Genomic DNA, 26,638 nt, shown 5'->3' with positions numbered 1-26,638 from the left:
GCATAGTCTGCACATTACTTTTAAGATTCTTCTCTGTATTTCACACACACCCAAAAAGAAAGCACCTAGCTGAAAAAAGCCCTCTCAATTGCAAACCAAGAGAGAATTTTTCACTGAAAAGTTAACTGTGCTGCCCTTATAACTATTCCAAAGCTGTTACACAGCAGTCAATCGGAATAATGATTTACACGTGCAATGCTATTGGCACCACAATACATTTTCAATTGAAATCACATAAGAAAAAATGGCTAAAAAAAGACCTTGTCAGAATATGGTGCTTTGAAAAGAACGAATGAAGAGAAAACGGCAAATCTCAAGTTGGCATAAATACAGCAAAGATTAACTTTTCCATGTAAGAAAACAAACTAGCCAGTAATCCTCCACAGGACTATCGCACACTTGCATTTAACAATCTGTCAGTAGACAAAACTGACATGTTATTATCCTTCTGCAGGAATATTCGTTCTCTTTTAAAATGCAGTTGAACCCATAAAAACATTAGATTTGGAGGCAAGTCAGGTGTAGAAATGGCTATAGTAAAAAATTACCATGAAGACAGCAGCTGACGTGCCATAACATGTTTTACCTTGCAATGATTCTAATGTATCACACTCAGTAAAAGCTGCCCAAGCTACTTTGCATTTCCCAAAGAGTAAGAGCACACAGGTTGGCACAGTGCATGCCCTATAAACAGCACTGGCTCCCTTGCGGAAACATTTTCATGGAGCTGATTCATGACATCGTGTCGCTGATCCTTGTACTTTTTTACTATGGTCTCTAAAGTAACATAAATATGCATGAGCACAACGCTCGCAAACGTGAAGCCATTTACTCAAATTGTAGTAAAGCCTTGAAAGTGCTTTAAAAGTCAAGAGTGTGGCCATCCTTTGCATTGGAGGTGTCAGGCATTGCAGGCAGAGAGTGGTTATGAAGGCAAGTTCTACAGAGGCGAAGAAATATGGGCAGAGCAACAGAAACTGAACAAGGATTGAAAATCCATGCATACTGGTATTTAATTAAGTCCCTCTATGAGTAAAAAATGTACTGAAAATTCTCTGTGAAACAAATATATACCAAAAAAAGTTGCTTCAGCCTTATTAAAAAAGCAGTGTGGATGGGATGTCATGATACCACCTTTTCTTCTGAAGGCAAAGATGACAGAGGGCAATCCAAGCCACACAGAAAGATATTTAGCAGTGTCACCATAGGAACCATTTTGCAGAGGCGTGAAGGAGCAAAAGAGCCTGAGTGACGGAAGCATTGCGGAGGGGGACAGTAACAAAAACCTGAAATGTAAAATCAGCTACAATGTACTATGACTGGAAGATAGCTGAATCTGCGAGGTGCCTGATACACGGGTAAATCAAGATTAGAATGAGAGTGTGGTTCAATTCAATGCAAAGACACTGCAGATGCAGATGGAAATATGCAGTCATCACAGAAGGGAATTTTAAAGCAATCCAGAGGACTACACTATGAGAGAAAATATATCTCTTCCACACATGGTGAAACCAACTGGCAGTGGAAACAAGCTGTGTTTCCTTGGAAACATCAAAACAAAAGTTATGTGACTTTCAGTCAGCAATATTTTCTGAGACAGCAGTAGGACCTATATTAAAGGCCTGATCTTAGTATTATATACATTTTATTTAAACCAGAATAATTGCTCTGAAATGAGCATTCTGGTATAAAATCAATATAAAATCAAAAACTTGTTCTTCAGATTGTAAATACGGAATTAGTTTTATTCATGAAGATTTATTTTCATTAATATTTGGTTTTGAATATAGGGCTATTCCAATCTTTAAATGTTGTGGATAATTATATCACAAATCCAAACTGGAATTTTCAGCATATGTATACAGCAGATCAAATAAAGTCTTTTTGCTTCTGAGCTACCCTGAATTTCATAAGACTTAAAATGTCAGGACAAAATGTTTAAGCTAAATTGTATTAATAAAAAAACCTATGCACAGAATATGGCTTTTAAAGAGCACAGCGGTAGCAGCCAAAGAAACAACATAATCAGTCACACGCTTAAAGTAAAGCATCTAGGAAGGCAAACTCATGCAGTGAACCTCGGCTTCTGTATATGTCATCTCAAAGCTTTGAGCATTCAGCAGGCTTAATGGGTTGTGATATAAAAACAGTATAGGCTAAGCTATGATTAAAGAGGAGAAAAAAAACACTATTCCCTTTGGTCTCATATGTCATCTGACAATCTTTTATATTAATGAAATATTCCTTTGCCTAGGGCATGGCCATTCATATTTCATATCTCATAAGTTCCTTAATCGTCAGCACCTAGATTACTGTGGCTTAGGAATACCTTCAGCACTCTCTGAGAAACAATAAATGTACGCAATCTAACAACAAACACATTTAAACAGGAAATTAAAGAATATCTCCAACGATCAGGATAGTAAGGTACTGGGAAAGTCTTGCAAATAGGAGAACTGGTGGCAAAATAAAATCTAACCAACTTAATTAGGCACTTGTTATTTGCAATCACATTGGTCTAAATATATGCAGTGTTAGTGGGATTATGATGAAAAACAGTTGACACAAAATGAAAAAATCCTTCCAGCAAAGTCAGAAGTATTGGATAAACAGAAAAAATTGTTACAAATGATGAAATGCAAAATGAAAATACCTAGACCATTGGAGAAGGAGTAAATTCCAGATTGGTGTAATAGGCAGACTACATAAAGTTACTCAAATTGTTGAATATAGCCAAAAGGATGAAGAAATGAACTGAACATGTGGTACAATCTTTTAGATATGTTACTTACTCATCTCGTATCTGTTAGCAACTAAATTATTCTTCCCAAATTACTTCTTTGTTAAGTACAATTGGGACTAATGCCTATTTTACTAGACAGAGCAGATCTGAAAAGCAGCTAATGTCTCTAATGTGCCCCATCAGTCTCTAATTTGCTACAGAGAGACTCTAAACAAAAACTCCAGAATTGAAAAAAAGTATTATTAATTCAGAGGCTTTTTTAAAAAGCTGTTTTTTTCTTCTTAAAAAGAGAAATACAGTAGCATTACTAAAACATTAAATACAATCTAAATCATAAAGATTTGCATGGAAAAGGTGCTGAGTGTATTACCTCCTGTAAAGAAAAGAGGGAAAATACTTACTATACCAATTGACATTAACAAAAAGCAAGCTGAAAATGTGAAGGGATGAGCAGGAAAAATGAGACATTTTTAAATGTAGAGCTCCTGAGATGAGAGCACAAGGGAGTCATAAATAGTCTTCTGAAAACAGATGCAAATGAAGGTGCATGTGTGGTAAAATGCAATCAGAATAGGTGCCTTCAGCAGAGAAGCACCACTCTGATGGAAATTCTGAGAAACAAAGTCCATGCATGATATCTTCCTTGATTCTGGTAAAGACGTGGTTTCATCCATCAAGTTAATTATTTCTAATGCCTTAGTGTGCCTAGGAAAGGAATTAATTAGACTGGTACTTTGCTGTGCTATATAATAGTGAAAAAAAGATGATCCTGCCTTAAACAATATAGAGCCCACATGAAGTTTCTTTTTTTCTCTGTCAAATATGAAGGTTACACTTTTATGTTAAATTCCAGTTGTTGCTTGCTACTCTGTCTGAAATGGATCATGCTCCATGCATTAATTGTCATTCTTTATTTCATCCAAGTAATTCTATTTGAACAAAGAATTAGATACTTCAGTTCCCACACTTCAGACTTACCCTGGTAATAGCTATAAGCAGAATTGTTTTGTGCCTCTAAGAGACAACTTCACTGTGACAACAACACAGACTTCCCCGAGGAGAAGCTGATAGGGGCCATATCTCAGTGGGCCTCTTCCCATAAAGCCTGGAAGGAGCTGGAATCAGCCCATGGCCTTTGCATCCTCAGCTCAAAGTGAACGCTGAGCTACCTTAATCCAGGAGAAAAAAAGTTATGTCTGTTTTCTCCTTTTTCAACCCCATCGAAAGATAAGAGATTGTGAGAAAATTGCAAGATCCAGAAAAGCTAAGCTTGGGTTAAGATAATAGTTTTATACTGCAGAAATGGTAAATCTAGACTGGGTAAATCTAGGCAAAGCATTCTGAACTAAATCGTCAAAGGGGACAAAAAAAGATGCACATACATGTCTGCCACTCCACATATTCAGTGCCTCACTCTAGGGCAAGAACACAGCATCACACACTATTGCACTGACCAAGATTTCAGATGCTATGTTTGTTTTTAAAGGCTTGCTGTTGCAGATGAACCTGTACATGCAAAATATAGACACTGTTTCTGCTTTGGATTTCAAAAACATTAGCTACAATTTCATGGTACATCTTGTTTAGTTATTTATTGCCCCTTCTTTTGACAGATTCGGCGCTAAAGAATGACTCTGGACAGATGTCATTGTTACATCTACTGTTAAAAACGTGTTCTGCCCCTGTCATGTCTGTCCTTGGCTGAAGCGCTTCTCCATGTGTCCTCGCTTCACTCTTGTGCCTCTTGTTCTAACACTGTCCTGCAATGCTGGGGGGAGCATGGGGAATGGGTTGGTCTGATACTTAGTTGTCATTAAGTCTTAAAGAATTCTTTTTAAAAATACAAATCTTGCTGGATTTAATATGATAATATTTTTTTAGATATTGTTAAGAGTTTTTTATTGGAAGGGTTTTATATTGTCCCAGCAGATGGATTTAGTCCGAGGTCTTTGTTGACTGGATCTGAGAACAAACTATAAATGGTTTCGACTGTGAAAATGATATCGGGACTGCTGGCTTGGCCTTATGTCAACACATAGCATGGTTTATCATGTGATGTTGTATTTAGCCAAAAATTCCATACCAAAACAAAGAAAACATTTTGTTCTTATTGGATATCTGAAATGGCCAAACACATAAACTTGCTCAAACCCTGGTAACATATTTATTACTATAGCTTATCTTCTCTGTGAGAGAGTCCATTAATAAACAAATAATACTTGGGCAGTCACATCATAACTGAAAAAACCACATAAAAGGTCAAATGTTACAACTTCATTCCACTCATCAAGTTATATGAGAAAAACTTTGTCCTTTCAAAATAATTTTTCTCTGTTTCTTTTTCCCTTCCTATTTACAGCATCAATTAATTTTTTTACTTAAAGAGTTAGCAAAGCTTCCAAGATACACAGCACAATGAGGCAGCTTGTGGCAGACCTCTAATACGGATGTAAGAAAGCGAAAATAAAGACATTTCACATTCAAAGCCTCAGCTTTCTACTTTGTGGTGCACTAGCAGATCACCAAAACCTCAACAGCTCCCTAGCCCAGAGACAGAACAGGGTTCCCTGAGGCGCCCAGGGACCAGAGCTCTTCCCAATTCCATCCCGCTCAGGAGGTGCCAGCATTGCCACTCACGTGTATTGAAAGGATTAAACAATGTTTGGTTGTGTGTTGGTTTAGATTTGAAGACAGAGTCAGAATAGCTCCATGCTACTTTGTACTGTGCAATGTCTAATATATACTCATATTGATTTACACATAATTCTATGAGGATTTTGAACACTTCATCTCACAAGAAAATCACACTCTAAATTGAATATATATGACACAATAAACTTGTATTTTTAAAAATAAGAGAGTAAAACATTTAAAATCTCTAATTAAAATTATCCAGTAAAAGCACCAGAGAAATTTGTCAGCCAATAATAATAGCATTACAAACTAGGCTTATTTGTCAGGTAACGATGGAACTTCAAGTGCAATTCTACACTTCAACAGTGCTTCCTCCAAGGCCTACTGTCCTGAACAAAAATCTAAATTACTAGGAGGTAATATCTTCTTTCATCTAAAGAACGTTTTTAATGCAGTGTATCTCAAATTGCTTTTCATGTTCTAAACAGGAAATATATAAGCTTTTATTAATTAAGATGGATTGAGAGAAAGGAGCTGTTTCATTTGACACTGACAAACACTTCAAAGCTAAAATTTTGCCAATGTCTAAGAGGACACAGGTACACTATACACCTTGTGAACTCCTAAAATCTATGTTTATTTTTCATTTCCCAGTCCTCTTCTTAATACAAGCATATGTAAATAATGATATATATGTTCTCACTGTGCCGTGTGCAGTTTGTCTGTGTGTTATCAGAATATCTACAGAAGGTACACTGTGTTGTCATGTACACATTATGATTACGTAAATAGCACACTATAACCAAAGAGTACAGATATTATGCTTTTCTAAAAGTAAACATGGCCACATGCCAATATTAGAACAATTAAGATATCATTTAAAAATATTATTCATGCTATTAATAAATTCAAAAGAAAATTCTGAATTTCCAAATATCAACAGTGGTATAATCAAAATATGTACTGATTACTATATTCAGGTGTTCCTATTTACTTAGCAGAAATCTTTAAAGTAGAAAATGAAAACCCTTCAGTGAGAAACGAAAAAGAAAATAAAGCAACCTGGTATTCTTAAAATTAAGTACCTTGCTGGATTATCAAGAGAATTACATTGCATAAGTAAAAAGATATTTCTTCACCTTTTCTTTTTAGACTCCTGTGCAAAGAAGATAAGAAAGGCTACCATATAACTGTTCTTTCTCTCTTAAACAAAATGGAAGATACTAGAAAATAAGACTTCCTGAATTAGAATTTGACTTTAGTTTTACAGTATAGTGCTTCTGTCATTCCAGTAATAGCCTACTTGAAGGCATACGTTTTTGTCTGCTTTCACCTTAGCTAAAATCCTGCCACTTTTATAGTAATTTGCACAAATCCTGGAGAGAGGACTTCTCTTCCCACAAAGATCAGTGCTAATAAAACTTTTGTGCACCAAGCTCTTGTGGAAGTGCAGTGTCAAGTACAAGATTCTGTCTGGCTGTCTCAGCCTCTTGTTTGTCTACATAAGAACTTATTGGCTTCTTACATCCTTTTAGCTCTTCCCAAATCCCAGTGTTTTACAAAAATACATGTGTAACACACATATTCACAGTAAATGGGTCCCAGTAACTAGGGCACTCAGATAAATTTTTCAAGATGTTTCTGATCCCAGTTTAACACAATCCTTCCCCTCCCACTCCTCCAGGAGGGGTTATTTTAAATCTAGATCAATTTCATGAACAAGAACAGAGAGGTATATTATTAGGGTCTTCTCACAGATCTGCAATACCAGATTCACAAATTTCCTTTACTGATACATTTCTTCAAAGGGAATAAACCTACAAATTAAACTCATTTCTCAGTCTTATTTCTGCTAAAGGGAAGACAGGTTTACTCTAGTCCTTTATAATCTGCTGTGGGATATCAGTCCTGCTCAGCAGAATGCCTTATTTCTGTTCATTTTCTCTAACTCTAGTGGGAAAACACCAGGCAGCCTTTAGGTAGATTACTACCTACAAATACAAATGCTTGAAGAATTACACAGGGAAAAATCTGTTAAGCTTAAACTCCCAAGGCATTTTTTAATGATTCATACAGCACTTAGTTCAAAGAAGCCTCATGCTTTTTAATCTACACAGGGATCAGAAACTCCCTCTTTTTTGTTAATTCCATAACATGTTATCAAATACTGATCATCTGTACAATTTTCACTTCAGCAGACACAATTCACAAACACACGCAGATAACCTAAAAATGTTAATAACTCTTCCGCTTCTTAGAAAATTGAATGTTTTTCCTCTGCATGTAATTCTTATGTTTCCCCAGTCGTGTGCAGAAGCTTTGTTTGAACAGCAACCACTAACGCTTGCTGTATAATACACCATAGAAAGTAATTAACAGGGGGAAGCATAAGGCCATCTCTAATCTGGCAGTTGGCTATTTCTGACACAAGTTTGGATATTGCATAGCCAGGTGTGCTGATTTGACTGAAACCTTTCTTTTCGGTAGTTAGCATGGTCGTTATTTGGATTTAGTTTGAGAATAAGAAGATAACACCACAGGACAGAGTTTAAGTTTTTAATTTTGTTGTCTGGGCACCAAGGCCTCTGAGCGCTCTGCCCACAGGTGTGAGGCAGCGAGGAAGGGGGGCATGGATGGGTCAGAGCTTCACTGACATCCAGACTGATCAGTGACAATATTCCATGCCATTAGTGTCATGCTTCGTATTTAAGGAGAGTTGGGATCTTCTGGCTATGCTGGATACAGGACCGGAGTAGGAAAGAGACCTGTTCTCGTTCTGCTCTGTTTCAGGGGAGTTCTGTCTGGGACTTTCTTTAGTTCAGCTTTTTGCCATCCTGCCATTTGCAGAGGCCCCTGGGCCTTTCTGTCTTTTTCTCTCCCTCTCAGGACCAGGTGCTGCTTCCTGGGACTGACTGCTCGGTGTGCACGGAGTTCGTGAGGAGTTACATTGAGTATCTTTTATTTTACATTCTATTTCCATTTTATATATATTAGTAGTAGTAAGAGTGCATTAGTGTTATCATTTGGGTTTTTTTAATTAAACTGTGGTTATCCCAATCCACGGGTTTCTCCCCTTTCAATTCTGTCCCCTATTCAGGGCAGCAGGGGAGAATGAGCGAGCATCTATTGTGGTTATATTGCTAGTTTGGGATAAACCATCACACCAGGAAAAGTGTTACAATAAAGTCTCCTTTCAGAAATGGCCCCTAAGTAGGAAAGTACCCAAGCATCTGCTTGAAGAATGTTCCTGAGTATCCGCTGCTCTGAAGACCATTCACAGGGGGGAAAGTTTGCAGTGGTGTGTCCATTAATTTGGACGACTAACTGCCACAATTGTTTTAAAATACCAGGGCTAACACAGCTAAAGGTTTGAGGCTTCTCAAGTGGGTTCACCGAGCAAGGACCTGGAGACCCTGAAGAACCACAGCTGTGCTTTCTTCAAGGAGAACCACATTGCACAAGGAAGCCTTGCCCACAGAGATGGGAGGAGGACTCCCCCCACTTCAGACTGCTCATGAAACACAGATAAGCTGAAGGCAGCTCTACATAAAGGGATTAGAAGGCGGTCAAACAAAGAGAGAGCAGCATGTCCCAGAAATAGTTTGTTCATAAACATCCAGTAGTCATTAAGTGGTATCAGAAAGAAAGTCTTTGTCTTGAGAAATTCTTGTGCTTGTGTTCCTTGCACTTCTGCCACATCTTGGCTAAAGGCATTAACCTACAAGCCCACAGGACCTACATCTTATGGGCCTCTTCATTGTAGAGGAAGGTGCCAGGGGAGAACAAAGTGGCTCAGGCATAAATTCTGGCGGTTTCTCTCACAGACAAAATCAGGTAAAATTACTAGGAAAGTAAGAACAGTGGCATTCATTAAAACAAGAAAACAGAGTAACAGAGCGTATGTCATAAATTTAATCATAAATGGCTATATTATATACAAGATCATAGCAAACTGAGCTTAAACTGCAAACTGAACACAAATCTATGCTCAACCATTATATATTAGGATGTTCTTGTATTTTTTCCTACATAGTACCTATCTGCTTAGAATCTGAGCAATCCAACACAGACTGTGTCATTCTACATATGTACATACAGGCATGAACCATAGACCCTTTGGGGTAATGCGTAAGTATAAATAATAAGGGCAAAAATAAAAGGGACCTCAGCTGGAGGACTCTTTGGGCCTCTCCTACATAACATCATGTCCACCTGCATTCACATTAAGGATTTCACCTTCAGATCACAGTTTCAAACTGAAAACCTCATCTTAGAGAATGTTTCCAGCACACAGATTGTCAGAAACTAATTGATCAAATAAGATCCCGGACAATGTCACAAACGTCACAAATGATTTAATAGCGTTTCACTGCTGACTTAGAGAAAAGTAATCAGCTATTGGATCCAACACAGGACACAAGCCCACAAACAAACAACACTTTTAAAACTTCTTTTGTTAGGAAGAAACATAGTACTCTGGTGGGAAAATGGTGCTAGAGAGCATAATAGACATCTGTAACTCTGGAGAACCAGCGCTGCAGGGCTGCAGCACCAGCAGCAAGGTGGGATGGTTTGGGAAGATATTAGAATATGAAATGCAGTAAGAACAGCCACCCAGTGTGGCAGCTAAAAGTGATGTCTAGGAGAGACAGTAACGCCCTATACCCATTGTCCCCAGCAGGCACGGTGGCAGGGGCACAGAGCAGCATGTCTGCAGGGAGGCAGGCGCATGGGAATGGCATGCCTGCCTGCACAAGGGCAGGTGGGCTATTGCATCTGCATGAGCAGCGTGGGGGCTGCAGATCGTGGTCTTCTGGGGTGATCATCTGCTTCCGCAGGAACTCCTGCACTCTCAACTCTGTAATTAAAGTAGAAACGTCCAGGACTGTCCTCTGGTGTGGTGACCAACAGGAAAGGAAGGCTGTGGATCCACATGACTGACTGTCTTCACCCTCCCAAAAAGAGTGGTCACATCCAGATTCCCTCTCAGAAACTCTTGACCCTGGGCCAGGTAATGTTTGGGAGATTACTGAAGGATACTAAGCAGAATCACACCAAGAAGCATCTCACCATTTAAGAGAATAAACAATTGCTTCGCAGAGCCTCCAAATGTTTCCTGGCAGTGCTCAAGTCACTGGTCCACACACCGTCAGTGATAATGTGATGTGATGTTCACACTCCAGCTGTGGACCCAGGAATGGGGTTGCAGTGGACCAAATGTGGAGAGCAGAAAGCAAGCGAAGAGCCAGGACACTGGTTTAGAGTCATGGTCATACAGTAGAGGAAAGCATGAAAATGGGTGAGCGAGAGGGCACAGTGTCCCTTCAGGTGACAAGACAGATGTGCTGTTCACTTTGCATATGGTCAGCTCATTTACTGATTGATACAGTTCATTTGTAGCACTATTTAAAAACATATATTTACTCTCCATCACAGCCCTTTCTTTTCAGAGAAAGCAGTGTTAGCTGCTTTTTAATACGAAATATTACTGATTTGCCTCAGTGATGCTCAGTTGCAACAGGGTTGGGACCAGCTGAACTGAACAAAAGCATAACAATTTCAACAAGCAACAGCATTGCTGCAAGGCTTGCAGCAGTGGTCCTCACTCATCTGAGATATCGAAGAAGCCTGAGCTCTGAAATGGAGCTGCCAGCTGAGAAACAAGAGCTCACACAGATCTACAACCTCTCTTCCCCAGCATAATCGGTCTGGAGGCAGCAACACTTCTGTAAGGTCATCAGCTCTTAACCAGCCACTCACGCTCTGGGGGAATTTCAGATAATTTCCATGCCCCAGGCACCCTTGGGAGGTTGCTTTCCTGCCACATAGGCTGTTGACCAGCTGTCAGGAAAAGCTGCAGCGCTGCTCAAACAGCCCCTGCGCCAGCTCATGTCACACCAGCAGCAGGGATGGCTCCTTGCTCACAGCTGGCCAGGCTGCACCAGTTGAGAGGTGGAGCTCACCCACATTTTCCAGCAAAATACCCACAGGCTATTTTAGAGTTATCGGTGCTCCCACTATGTTTTGGGCCAGTCCTGCCAGTGCAGAGTTCAACACACAGGAGTAATGGGCTACCATGTCCTTCAAAGTTTCACCCAGCAAGACTGTCTCCACACACCTTCTTTCAATACCAAGAGCTTTTGGTGATACAGCATTAAAAAAAAATAAAATAAAATAAACCCACCACCTTTCTGCAAGATATTGTCGTTTCATCATTGCATCTCACACCTCAGTCAGGTTTTGCTCCACTTGGCAGAGTGCAGGTTAATTCCTTGTATATTATGATTTTGTAAAATGAAACCTTCATTAAGATAATATTAACAATAATTTTAATATATCTATTTTGACAAAATATTGGATCTGTCCTGTTTCCTTAAGTCATTTCTTGGTTAAATTCTCCTTGACTTCACACAGAATTTGTATCCTTACCCAGTAATTACCCAGACCAGCAGCTGATGACTTGACTGAAACATCTCCCAGTGAAAGGAGCCCAGGGTTTGGCCTACAAATAGCCACTTGTAGCTGAAAACAAATCCAGAAATAAACACCTGGGGAGGTGGTCAGTCAGTTCTTTCACCTCATAATTTTGTAGAGCTGTGCTTTGGCATAGGTAGAAAACAAGGTGTTAGTCACTGCTTGTTATTAACCCATTAGTAATTCTGTGGACATTTCCCATAATGAATACTACAGTCTCTACTTCTACAGTGACTATAGAAACAAGTTTTAAAATGTCAATCAAATTAACACATACAAAACCATAAAGCTTATACAATTTTTTAAGCCACATTTTGTTGAATGGTAAATTAAATTTTTAGTGAAAAAGGCTTTTTTTCATCAAAAAATCATTATTTATGGCTGTCTCTCTTTTAAACTAAAAAAATACAGCAATACAGTACTGATGAAGTTAATGCCTCCTGTTTAGAAATAAAAGTCTGATTCCCTGAACACGTCATATGGACAGCTTCTGTTACCAAGAAGATCTTCATGCTCAAGACATTTGTAGGAGCAGTTACCAAATTTATTTTCTGCATTTAATATCAAATAAGTTTTTTTTATTTTGCTCTCCTTACCAAAATAAGTACCCTTCTCCCAAAGTAATCCTGTTAAAACTGGACTGATAATAACTAGTAAGACAAATCCAGTAACCCCTTATTTATCCTGAGCGACGGTACCAGGTTTGGGTCCCACAGTATCAGGATGATATACTAAATTTAGAATTGTAACTTAATTTACGCTATCAGTTAGGGGTTGGGAGATCCTGACCACATCTGCTGGCACTTCTTTTTGCTTTTATAGTCTCATGCACACCTCACTACACCAATACTCGCAGAATGAATATTGGTTTTTAATTGCTACAGTTGTTCCACAGAATATTCTCCTAAAAAAATATGGAATTTCTAGATAGTGCAAGCAGTCCTGCTAGTCTGGTATGGTACCCTGGTATATTCATCATATTCAGTGAGCCCCTATATGATTATATGACACTATGGGAAAAAAAAAAAAAAAAAAAAAAAAAACAGAATCAGAGCAAATAAGCCAGTTATTTTTAAATCCTGTTTACGGATTTGTCAGTGTTATTCCCATGTCCCCAGAACTCTCTGTGGAGTTCCCCATCACTCAAAACAGATCCAAAAGCCTTTCAAGACCCTCTGATGCTGCTGAACATAACTAGGAAACCTCTCAGATGTTTCTGCATTTTTGGCTGACAGAAAATATTCTCAGCTATTTTATCCCCATATTCCCAGGAACAAATGCCAGAAACCGAATGTCCACTAACTGAATTTGAAGCCTTCCTGAGCAAAGAGGAAATAGACTGGATCAGCAGTCTACTGAGATGAGTGAGAAAATTTGACACCCTTTTAATGATTTGTTCCATGCTTCTTTCACATGAAAATTAAACAACACTGCCTGTCTGCACAGCACTGGCATTGTTGCTGTAGTCAGTATTTTTATGGCATATTTTTCCTTTAGAATGAAAAACTGAAGGCAATTCAATGAAGCTGAAAAATCAAAGTTCTTTCAATATGAAGCATCTCCTTTAATATTTGCCAAGCACTGGTATTTTCCCCTTGGGTTTCAGTGGAGCTGAAATAAACTTAGCCTCTTCTGTTCTTTTCTTGGTAGCTCTCCTTTATTGGCATAACCGAGCCCTGGGAATAGGGGATCTCTTAATTCCTTTTGCCTGACTTCTGCCAGGTGCAATGTCCATGGAGGCAGAAAGTACTTTCACAGGGGAGTCAACTAAAAGCCTGCACTGCAAAGAACCCTGAGCCACAGCAAGCACAGCTAAGATTAACCTCAGGCTCTGCTAATCCATTCAAACATTCCTTCCACTGGATGCTGTTGAGGTAACAAGGCAGAAAGCACCACCAAGGGTTTCACCAAAAATTGCAGCAATTCTTTTCTATTTAAGTAAAATATTTGCAAAATAATTAATTTATAATTCACTGGGCATTCCCCATCCAAGTTTTACACTAATACAAGACATCGGACTGTGCTCTATCATATAAGATCAGTTTTAATGTCACTCCTTTCTAAGCGAAGTCATGCAGATAAGGCAAAACTACTTGATGACTGAAATCATCCAACACACTTTATGGGAAGAATGATTAAAAGATGAATTTAAGTGACAAAGATCCTTGGCATTGGTGGAAGGAGGGGACATAACTGAGTCCCCTGATTCACACCTCATGTGTATTCTGGGGTCCATGTCTCAGTGTCTAAGATATTCCATTCTCAAACAGAACCAGAAGAGCAGAAGGCACGGAGGTGTTGCAGAGGAGCCCACCCCTATCACACAGAACAAAAAAGAAGTCAGCCTGCCCAGTTTTTCCTCTCTCCCTCAAGCCACTGAGCATTCCTTTGCTTTTGTTCTGTGACTTCTCACTCATGAACTCGTGGGAGCTCATGCACAAAACCCACTCAAACCACAGGGCAACATTCGAGCTTTTCCCATTCTTTCTAAAGCCACCTCAGCCTCTGCAGAGACTCAGCTTGACTATGTGCATTGCCCAGTTGCAAGAGCCTGGACAGGAGGGAGAAAGGTAAAGAGTGACATAATGTTTCTGCTTTAATTCAGCCATCCCAAGGAAAATGTCTTTTTTTGACATCACACCTGTTCAGATTAGAAGACTGTGATGCCATGAAAAGCACAGTCACTCAAGAACTCACATAAGCGAATGAGGAAAAGGATAAAAATATATTGTGAATAAGCAATACTTAATTTTAGTTACTAGAAGAGAGAGAGATAGAAAAAAATGTATTCCTGAAAATCACACAGAATTGTGCTTGAGTATTATCATTATGTACAAATTAATGAAATGTCCAATTATGACATAGTGTCATTTAGAAACTTGTTCAAAAGCTTTCAATCAAACAGAGAAAGATGGACACTTTCATGTGCAGTTTCCTTATCATACAAAATTATACAAATCATGAGGGGAGAGTTCACCAAGGAGTCAAATTGTTATAATGGCCACTTGACTCAACAGTTGCTTTGGTTTTCAGCTAATGGAAAAGAGAAAAGAGTATTTTACCTTTAGGTTGTTAAACTTTCTCTTCAGTCCTATCACTGAAAACACTTTAAAAATGACTTTTATCGTTATTAAAGTTCTTCAATGCACAACCACTAGTGAAATAAATAAGTCTCGTCATCTATTGTTTCTTATAACCCATCATGGTCTCAGAAGCAGTCAAGCCAGCCAATCCAATTCATCTTGAAAACCATCACAGTCCAAACACATTTTGACAAGCAAACGGGTGGTAGATTAGCATTAGCAGAAACAGAAGACAGAATTTGATTCTGAGAGCTCCAGGAGCCTGCAAAGCAATGGAAGCTTAGTATCAAAGACTGACTAACTGTGAATAAATCAGCCCTGGGAAAAATTAGAATTCCTAGATCATAAGTGACAGATGTCCCTCATGCTAGAATGACTTTCAGGCCACTTCATTTGAATTTTATTAGGAGAGGAGGAAAAACACAGTTACAGAGCAAAAGCAAAACACTTTAAAATTGTGTGTGGTGGTTTTTAAATAAGTCTGTCAGTGTCAGCACTGCTCATTTCTTTCAGTTGGTCCAGAATAAAAATTAAAAGTAGCAGATAAAGAATAGACTTTCAATACCATAAAAAAGGGGGGAAAAAAAAAGAGACAATGTAATTCCTGGATTATAAAAAGTGTTATTTTTATACAGTTTCCAATGGTAAACAAACACAATGGGAAAGTGCTCTGCTAAAGCAATGGGTAAACAGGCTTCTTCACCAGCTTTGCATGCAATGTCCTCACAGACCTGGCAGAAAGTGGGCACCAACCAGAGAGGTCTCATCTTCACAGTCTCTAGTAAAACAGTGGACCTTACATCCACAGGATACCACAGATGCCAACAGTATGAACTTCCTCTGGTTCAAAAGGTGCCAGAGAAAATTATGGGGGAGCGGTCCTGCGGGGGCTATCAGGTGCCACATCCTGGATGCCAGCACAAGAGAATGTGCTTTCATCCTGGACAGCTAAAAGCTGGGAGGGTGTATTACAGAAAAGAGCACTGCAGACTTAAACTTTTTCATATATTTTTCCATTAAGCATTTTGTGTTGGTCACTGTGAGAGTCAGCATCGAATCACAGAATTGTTTCCGTTAGAGAAGACCTTTAAGATCATTGACTCCAACCGTACTGGACTGGATGAACTTTTGGTCTGACCACAGGTGGCAAACACACAACTGAGTGACTGAAAGGAAATATTCAACCTAGAGGTGGCACTTCCTCATACCATGGAAGAAAGACTAGATGAATAACTCCATAGTTAAACAAAACAACAGAAACTAACGGGAGAAATTCCTATCAGTTTCCACTAAATCAGCTTACATTTTAAAAGGAACAGTTGTTTATTACTCAGCATTTTTTAAAATGTGGCCATTTATTACATGTATGTCCATACAGCTCAGAATCTAACTTTCCAGATACAGCTTTTTCAATCTTGGCTCTGGACTGGTTTATTTTTATTTATTTTGCATTTATCTAAATCAGTACACTGGGTCAAATCCCTGCTAGTGCAGACTTGCTCATCTGCCATGAACTCTCCTCCCCACTGACAACAGATGAGGCGCTGGCTCAGCCAGCCTGCACACTCAGGAGAGCTACAGAAAACTGACACTACCATTTTGCTGGACATTTCATCATTACAGAGCTGGTGTTTCTTGAAAATTTGAATAATATGAGGTATTCAGAACTTCTTGCAATATAACATTTTCAGAGGACTCTTTTTGTCAAGCCCAAGGTTTCATAATTTTTAAATGCTGTATTATCATTTATAATTTAAAACGTTTTCCTAATAAAAGTATTTTGTAACTAAAATTATTGAACAAAACATTTTAACACAATAAAAGTAAATTATTCTCCAAAATACAGTTTGACGAACTCCTGGGGAAGTAATTTCATAAAAATGGCATATTCAAAGAGAATACATTCCACCAGGAAAATGTGGCCACCTTCAGTACCACAGTTTTAGGTGCCAGCTTTATTCTTAGACAAGTTGTCTGAAATTAAAGTGTTCACAGGCCTAACAGTAAGTCAAAGGCCAGCGAGTATCCTTAAAAAAATGATTTATTTCAAAGGTGGAAAAGAGCTGTTAGTCTGCACAGGAGAGCAGTAGTACAAGGAAAATACAGCTGCACAGTATCTGGCAGGGAACCAAACAATTTGTTTCATGATTCACTTTCAACTTTCTTTCGAACTGGATGCCAAGTCACAGTTTCAGAAAGGGATCCACAAAGCAGTGCTGGCAGGGCAGTTGTCAATCCGTGCACCAAGAGGACTGGCTTTGGATTGAGGCCCTGAGGACATGGCGGGTTGAAACAGCCACATCAACACACTCTGCACAGGGGAGAGTCAGGGAGAGATCTGGATACAAACTCCCTGTCTGCTTTGTGCAGACACCTGGAGGTGTTGCCAGGGAGGGAGCGGTGATGCTCGGCCAGGAGGACCCAGGACGGAGACGGTCCTCCAGGAAGGTGGCTCCTGCCCCGCTGGATCTCAGTGCACACCACCAGCTCCCTCGCCTGCCAGCACCTTCACAGATGGGCCTGACAGGGGCTTCACTGAACACCAGAAGACAAGGCAACACCTATTCCTCACAATTTACATTTCATTAAACTCTAATGGAGTTGTATTAACCATGTGTGAGGCTATAAGCAATGAATCACAAATAGTTAATCGTCACAATAGATGTATTTTTGATTGTTGCAATAAATGATTGCTCCCAGAGAGAGAGGTTTAGAATGAGTTTCCTGAGAGAAGTGAAACAGCAAGATTTGTGATCTTGTGACTTAGAGATAATACTCAAAACCAGAAAATCTGATTGCATACAAGTGAAGCTCTTTAGATACACACACAAAAAAAATGAATAAAAATTAGTATGAAATGTGAAAAACAACAGAATGTTTGTAGAAGGAGTAAAGCAGCAGAGCCCTAATACTCTCTTCAGCGTTTAGATAGTACCATACTATAAACAACAAACTGTAACAAGAATTTAGCTGCATGGGAACACTGGAAAACTCAGAGGCCGATTATGTTCAGCTTTTATACATCTAAAGTGCTGTCTGCATACTAGGAAACCTTACCTAAAGACAATCATAACTGTTCATACAGACAATTTTGAATGTGCAGAATAATCAAGACAAAACCCCAAAGCATCTGTGTGGATAACTTGATCACTGCAGAAAATAAAATAGAAGGACAGAAGCAGGAAGGGAAGAAAGGATAGAAGTAAACCTGGATTAGTTTGTACAGTTTGGTTCTTATTCTCCACAGACTTACAAATGTGTTTAGTTGCAAACTTATGATAAGTTCAAGTAAAGCCAGTGAGACTGCTGACCTAATAAACTTACACAGTTGCTTACTGTTTTGCAGAATAAATGCCTGCATTGTCCATACGTGTCCACAGTACAATGGAGACTGAAATATTGGCCAAGCAGACATCAAAACATTAGATTATGACCTAGGAGTTTGGATGCTGTTGAAAACTGGGATTAAAGCTATAGAGTCCATGTTCTTCATGTGGGGAGTTCTTTTTCCTGTTTGGTCCCTACAACAGTGGGATCCCGTAAATGCTCAGAGCTTCAAGGGACAGCTGGTGACATAGATAATTAATAAAACTTTGCTGAGATACTACACACCGATGCCTGAGGCTGGACAAAGGTGGACATACATCTTCTCAGGAAGTGCTACCTGCCAGCCAGACCTGTGAGGCCTTAGGTCAGAAATTTAGGATAGTGTTATAAAGCAAAGCCATTTATTTCAGTGATTCAAATCCCAGCAAACTGAAGCACACCAATGAACCTCTGCATAAATGGGACAAGCACCCTGAAACTCAGAACAGGTGGGGGTTTTTCAATTTGCTTCTCGATGCTGAGTCAGGGAAAGATCATGATTTGTGACTTACTTTCATCTGAACTCAGAGCTGGTGCCAGGACTAAATTAAAATGGTTTTGTTATTCTATCTTTCCCACTGCAAGCCTGAGAAAAAGATCTAATTTATGTATTGAAATGAAGATAAAAGTGCTTTGAAGAGAGGCTGAAGGGTCCTCTGTTCATTGCAAAGCCTTTTAAAACATTTTTTTCTTCCTGAGGAACACTGAGACATCTAAACAGCTTCAAAATTGCAGCAGAGTTACCTGGGTTGCATCACTTAAACTGGCCTTTAAAGTAACCAAGTCGGAAAAGTGTTGAGGTTATTCCAGAGTCTTAATTTTCTAAAAAAAAAGATAAATGCCTATAAGTGGGATGCAATTCCAGTATGAACTGCATAGAGGTGTATGAGAGAAAGAGGTAAAAATCTAAGTCAGTTACTTGTGACTTTCAAGTGGGGTCATGCTCACATCACTGATCTACCTGCTCAGTGCTCAAACTTCCAAACAAGTGCTGGCAAATTGAAAAGAATTCCAAAATGAGCTACATGAGTGATGTGAGCTCTGGGAAAATACTATGGCAGGCAGTTCCCAAGGCTCAGTCTATTTTTTTTGTCCAGGAGACATTAGGGACTTGAGCACAACATAATAGTATTGCCATGTTGATCCTCTGAAAATCTGTGTAAGCAAGACAACCACAACCTCCAAATCTGTGCAACCTTTCATTTTGGAAAAAAAAAAAATAACATTGAGCATCACATGCTGAGCTTCATTTAACTACTCACAAATGAAACTTTTGGAAAGTTCTTATAAAATGGGTGAGTCAGGAGAAAATAACTCATCAGCTAAATGGATGTTTTCAAATTAATTCCCGTGCCTGCAGCACAACATTTACCTCAGGTCCCTTGCACTTCACCATCACCCTTTTCTCTTTCACTTACACCTTACTGGTCAAGACACAATTTTGCTCTTAACTGCTGGCAGACAAAGGATTTCCATTACTGCCATTCCCTTTTACCTGCTTCTCAAGCAAATTGCTACTACAGTGTTAGTGCTGACACTTGTTCACGTCCAACTCTACACATGACTTTAAGACAGGGAAGGTTACTCACTCTCCTGAGTGGCAGCTGGGCCAATCACCAATTCGATTCATTACCCACCTGTAATGACACACGGTACAAGACACAGCAACGAAGCAAGGATACACCAGTGCTGCACAGCTTGATGGTACAGAACAAGCTTTTGAAATCAGAGTTTCTTCCCCAACTGGCTGTTAAAACCTGCCTCCAGCAAGCTCCACTCCCTGTCACTTATTCTTTGAGCAAGCCACAGGCACATGAAACTTGCCCAGGTTGAGTGTTTTGGTTTTTTGTTTAACTTGTAATTAGATAGGAAAAAAAAGTTTTAAAAGGCCCCTCCTTCCTGAAACTGTCTTCCTCTTCAGAGTGATTTACAGCAGATTCATGAAGAGCAGATGGTCGAAGGGCTGTGACTCTGTCCCAGGGCAGGAGAAGGTGCCCGAGAGGGATGGGCTGGCCCCGAGCGAGGGAGGAGCAGGGCACAAGTCTCTTGGAAAGGAGAAATGACTGTGCTGAAAGGTAGCTCAGAGCCAACACCTCCAAACTTTTCACACAACATTTCCTTTCATAATTAAAGATTAGGGTAACTTTGAGGATGGATTCTGAAAAATAAACTCCCTTTGGGTTTTAAATAGGTTGAATTACATCAATTCTCACTTGTTTGCCTCTCTTGGGGTTGTTTCCAGGGGAAAACGCAGGCTAAACATGTTTATTGGTGCCAAAGAGGAATGCCAAAGAGGAGCTGGCAACATTGCTGCTGTCAGAACTGGCTATAATTTGAAAAGAACCCAGAACTAGATACTCAGTTACCATGGGACTCTTTCTGAAACTCTGGCCCAGTGTAGGTAAGCAAAACAGAGGTGGAGTTTCTCAAGTTATATCCAGACCACCTGAACTGTAAAGGTGGCACCCATAGGCAGAACTTAGGTGTCTAAGAATCCAGTGTGATTGAGATTGACTGTTCTTGGGTGCTGTCTCTTAAAAACCCTGAAAATCAATAATTCCTTCACTTAGGGCAGCAGTATTTCCAAGGCACCCACACACAGGCTTGCAATGTAAGCACTAAGTACAAGTACTTTGGTGCATAAAGCTGGAACCCAACTTCACACCAAAAATATTTCCCATAATTCAAAGATATGCAATGAAACAAACTTAATCCAGCCTTTGGAGAGGTCCACTCTGGAAGACACGTTCTCACCTTAGTCACCTGGGATGCACTGAACTCAAGATAGGGCTCACTAGTAAAGATAGCTCTCTTCTAAAACATTGAGGAAAAAGGCAGCGTAGGAGGACAAGTGTCTATTTAAATTACTGGAAAGTATAAGTGATACTTGATAGCTCTTACAGCTCTGGTTCCCTTGAGCGCAGGGTAAGAGATAAGAAAAAACACAGAGGAAAGCAATGTTTCAAAACACGGAAGCAGGATATAATAAAGTGGCAGTGTGAGCCCTGCAGTGAGAGTCTTTCAGAAAACATACTGAAAGCTATGCCCTAGTAAATGGCTTAATAACTATTATCCTCATCATAATATATCTAGAGTGAAATTAAGGATTAGATATGGGCATTTTGTAAAATTCCTCACCCTTTTGATTTAAACTGCACTATTCAACTCCACAGTGCAGTATTTTCTGAATGGCGATGTCATGATTTGCTACAACATCACACGCAAAGCTTACAAATAATTTAGGAAAATATCCACTTGGCTGGGGAATACCATCTAGCCCCTGTTTTCAAGGCATACGTGAGTTTTCCTGGAGTATGCAGGACTTGTGCTGCTTCTCTCTGGATAAATAATCCTCTACCATCACACACATACACACACATCCTCTTCCAAATTAATGTTCTTACCTTATCTTTATTTTCAGAGCCAGAATCCTCAAGTTTGGTCCGAATGACAAAGGGAGTAGATAATCTCATGAGAACTCTTTCAAATGTGGCACTGATTTTAGGAGAAACTATGTCAAAGCAGTCTTGGAATTTCAGAGTTTTATGAGTATCAGATTTGAGCTGCTTCCTAAGACCTTCTCCAAGCTGGAGAAGCAGCATGTTTGGATCAAACATCAGGTGAAAGGGGAAAGCTCTGCAGAAGGTGCTGATGCTAATCCTCAGGTCTAAAGGGGACTGGGAAGTTCCTGGTGGAAGTGCTTTTGTGATATTTGCATTTTCATGTTCTTTGATAAGGAAAGTCAGACAGCTGCAGTTACCTGGGTTCGTCTCCTCTGAACACAAGTTATCGTTAGTGACCTGTTCTACTTCCACGTCCAAGCGGTAAATCTTCTTTGCTGCTGCCTTTATCATTCCCATCATTGCAAATCCCACAATTTGATGTGGGTGAAAGTAATGAAGCATGAGATTGCCTTCAGGGAGCTCTTTGCATAGGAAAGAAGGGGATTCCAGGGTGGCCTGTCTTCCAAATGAAGTTCTAATGTGCTCCAGCAAAGCATCAAAGCCATTGAAGAAGTCTTGAAGGGTCCCACCTACAGCTCGAAGAACTCTTTCATTCTCATCAAAGCAGATATTGAAGAATTCCTCTCCAAACTTTTCTTGCATTTCCTCAAACTTCAAACCTATAGGACAATCAGACACTGTTATTAACAACATAGTATTGCTAATGTGTCATATTTTCCCTTTGTTCTCTATTTTCCAAGTCAGCGAGAACAGCGTTTTCACTGGATACGCACCCATAGGACTGCTCTTTGGTAGCTGGGAATAACCCCAGAAGCTGATTTTGCCTGTCATTTTAAGTCCTTGTGCTTTCAGCTCCCTGTCCCAGCCAGCTGCTCATGGGATTTACACTTGCCTGTCTCCTTTTCCCTGCTGGAATCCAGAACACGTTACAATTTCCCTGAGTTTTGCATGTCACACACAGTCCACTGTGTGAATGCACCCAGCCACAGGTGCGTCCCTTCCATTGCTGACCCAGCCACCAACGAGGCTTTGCTTTTGTAAGCCCCTCTGTTCACTGCCACTCTGAGGGATCCAGTTCTTACCAGCTTGAAGAATAAGCTACTGGGACTCAAAGGCCCTTGGCTTTCCATAAGCAAAGTAAAGCCCTGCAGACAGACGACACTTTAGTAGCTGGCAGAGGGAGGTTCTGGGTTTGGGGTTTTTTTCGAGACAAAATACTTTTCTCATTATAGCTATTGGGCACTGCCAGAAGATAGAAAGGAGTAATTACTTCTTTTTTGTTGCTTGTAAAGGGAAGCAAAGCCTTTTCTGCTTTTACACTCACCCATATTTAAAAAACCCTGCCTCTTAAAGCAATCTAAGCTGCTATTAGATAGAACAGCTCTGTGATATCTCATAATGTCACTTCAAGTTTTCACTGCAGAAATTCAAAAGATTTGATTTACAGAAGTGATAAGGCTGGTACTGCTGAAGGGATGAAAAAATATCAGTGATAGAAGCCCCTAGACACAGATATGTGTCAAACCCTACTCCAGTTTGTTATTTACAGTTTTAAGGATAACCTAGAAAAAATAATTTTGAGAGGGTTATTAAACATTTTCTTCTGTCTTATTTTAGGCATGACTTGCTCTGTTAAGTTCCTCTGTATATAATCCCTATATCACATAGTAGAGTTACAAAATTAATCAGATATGTTTGCATTGTTCCACGCTGTAATAGAAGAAAAAGAATTATGATCAGCTCTATGCAAATTACAAATATCCAGCAAGAGTCTTCCAAGGAAATTAATACATGAATTAACAACATTGTTCCTCCAGTGTACTGAAATCAAATCATATTTCAGTCAACTAGTCAAACATCTTAAAATTTATCTCGAATTCTAACAGAAATGAAGGGCACTTATTTATTTTCTACAGGCACAACAGGCCCTTTAATATGTATTCAGCATACTTTATAACCTGGATAAGATCCCAGTGGATCACTGAACTTCTCATTGTTTGTTTAAATTGCCTGTAGGCTTTTAAATTTGGAAGACCAGTGTGATTAACAATGTTCATGTCCAAGAGGTATAACAGCGGGCAGAAGTCACACATCTATTGTTTATAGACAATAACCTTTGATCTTCTCAAGGCGGCATCTGAACTGTCTGTGCAGACAAGCAGAGTTACATTGATCAATATTCACAAGGGATCTGAGCATTCAACAGCTTTGCAAACTATTTGCAAATATAGTTTTTTTGACCTTTGATATGATTAATAGCAGATTAAAATGCATAAAATTACATATATAAACAAGGCAACAGGACAACATGACAAAGCATATTTTATAAAAGAAGTAATAGTAGTAATTTGGGAAAGTTCATTCAAATGCCATTACTCATAATCAAATTTGGTCACTAAACTAGGTTATTACAAAAATATTCCCAGGATCTTTCATGACCACAGATGGTCAGATCTGTGGCTAAGCCAAAAGAAAGTACCTCTGGTACACAATGCCCTCTGATATCCTGACTCAGAGCACAGTGTGCCAATTCCTGACTCATTACCATTACGTCTGCATAACATACTATTGTAACATCTTCCATAAAAATACTCACTACAACCCAAAAAGAATTAAATTCTAACCTACACCAATAACATCGTCATAACTGGATATTAATAGCAATGAGATAAGAAATTATCATATTCATATGTATACAGAAACATGTATGCATACGTTTAAATGTCATTGTTCTGTGCAGTGAACTGTGAATAGCTCTAGATGAAGTCTGTCCGTAGATGTGATCAGTCTATCAGGCTGTGAGACTGCAGAGGCCCTTGGAGTGTGGGAACAGGACAGTATCAGAAACCCCTAGGCTATTCACACAAAAGACCAAAAACTGCTACAGAACCATGTAACATCCCATAAAGCTGCCCAAAATGATAGCATAGTTGAGCTGTCTTTAAATTGGGTTAAAAAATTACCGTGAAATAGCTGGTTGCCCTTAAATACGGTACGCAGAACTGATCACTTGTGTACTTCACTGCTACATATGTAAGCGTTGTCTCATTATCATTAACAGGAGTTGTATCTTAGTATTCAGCCTAAGGTTTTGCTGATTGTCCTGTTGTCATCCACTCTGGAGAACTGGCTGTTCAATCTGGACACAACGTACTGACTCCAAGCAACATGAACTATCTATGAAATTCAGGTCAATGACCTGGCTCGAGGACATGCCACTACTTTTACAAACATTTTAGCTTTGAATTGAGTTACACATAGTACCAGCATAATACCAGATTAGCTCAGAATAGAAAAATGGATATGCCCAATCGTGACCAAACTGCTGGTCTTAGTCAGGAATTTTCTCTCTGATAATGGACACTATGAGATACTACGAAAATTTTTAAAAACTCAAACCACCTTCTAAAACAAACAAGTATAAGGCACCTATTGGGGAAGTTTCTTCCTAAGCCTCACCAATAAGAGGTCCATTTTTGTTTGACACGTGATGTTTTTTCTTTAGATCAAAAACCTTCATTTAAATTCCTATTATACAAACACACACAAACTATTTTTTTTCTGTATTTCTACAGTGCTCTTGGCTTCAGTGATGTTCTTGTATGAAACTGCACAAAATACTTAATTTATTTTTACTGACTTATTCCTGCCTCTCATTCTGAAAAAAAATGAACAGAAGCACACACCACCTCACATTAACTCTGCATATATTTCATCATAACCTTTTCATTTGCTACCACATAAATAGGCTCAATCTTTTGAATATCTTCTGTGGAGTTTCTCCCCACCCATTTCTCTACACTTATATCTGTTTACCTTTCAAAAGACAATAGAAATTGCCATCATCATCAGAAGGTGAGAAAATGTCAGACTGCATCAGATTGCTATTCAGCTGCTCAGAAATCTTTTCTCAGCAGTAACTGGTATTTGATGCTATAGAAGAACTGTAAAATTTGTTGGAAAATCATGAAGAAACATGGTTGGGAGGAAGCTCCTCCGTAACTGCTACAGTAAATTTTGGCTTATTCACTGAAAAGGATGAGATTACCAGACCAGAAGATAGTTTTGTTACATACAGAAAAACCTGTTTGTTACAAAAATTCCCAGAACTCATTGTCTCTAATAGTGTATATTTTCCTACATTTATACACTTCCACAGGCTAATTATTATCTTTAAAAACTACTTTTGGTATGACTTCCAGTTCCAATGTATTCTGTATTGCCTTTGTTTTTTAATTTTGAGAAAGACAAATAAAATCTTCAAAATAATCTTCTTTATAACCTTCAGGCTGTACATCTGCATAAAGAGCCCAACCTTTTCAAATACCTCTCATATTAAATTCTTTCTCTGCTTCTTAATTTTGTTTTCATTTTGATTTTGCAGTGGAATAATTCAAATTGTAGAGGGCACTGAAAATGCGAGTCAACTTCTGTTCACCAAAACTGACGATTTTCTATTCCTTTCTGAAAAGCTGGCATTTCCTTCCTTTATTTTTCACTATGAACCTCTCATGAAAATTTTCATTCAGCTGCCCAGGAAAAAAAAATAATATTTGATATGTGTATGTGTGCCCAGCACTTCCAAATGCAGAGGCCAAAGTGCTCTCATATCGTCTCATGCATGACCCCAACCACCATAGATAAGGCTTCCTAATGGGCTCTATCTTGCCATCCATTGGTAAGTAGGAAAAAGTCTGGCTTAGTTTCACCAAGACACTTCACTGAACAGTGGTGATACAAAAGAAGCCAGAATTCATCCCAACACTCTCAGCTGTTGCCCAAGTGAAAGCATTTTTTATTTTGAGCTTCTGCTAATGTACCAACCAATCTTCTATATTCCTACCACTTAATCCACTTCATCAAGAAGACATATC

General features: G+C 39.1%; 1 protein-coding gene across 1 annotated transcript in view; it reads right to left on the bottom strand.

Annotated features, from left to right (window-relative positions):
• The window catches only part of GUCY1A2 (guanylate cyclase 1 soluble subunit alpha 2), a 163,906-nt gene that overhangs the window by 110,256 nt on the left and 27,012 nt on the right, over positions 1-26,638 (bottom strand). The window contains exon 4 of the mRNA XM_082043437.1: positions 21,705-22,423. Within this exon, the coding sequence (XP_081899563.1) occupies positions 21,705-22,423 (719 nt within the window). The remainder of the gene's footprint in view (positions 1-21,704; positions 22,424-26,638) is intronic.

The sequence above is a fragment of the Streptopelia decaocto genome (genome assembly GCF_964273445.1).
Source record: "Streptopelia decaocto genome assembly, chromosome: 1".
NCBI classification, from domain to species: domain Eukaryota; kingdom Metazoa; phylum Chordata; class Aves; order Columbiformes; family Columbidae; genus Streptopelia; species Streptopelia decaocto.
The sequence above is the reverse complement of the archived record's forward strand: the minus strand, read 5'-3'. Positions and strand labels throughout refer to the sequence as shown.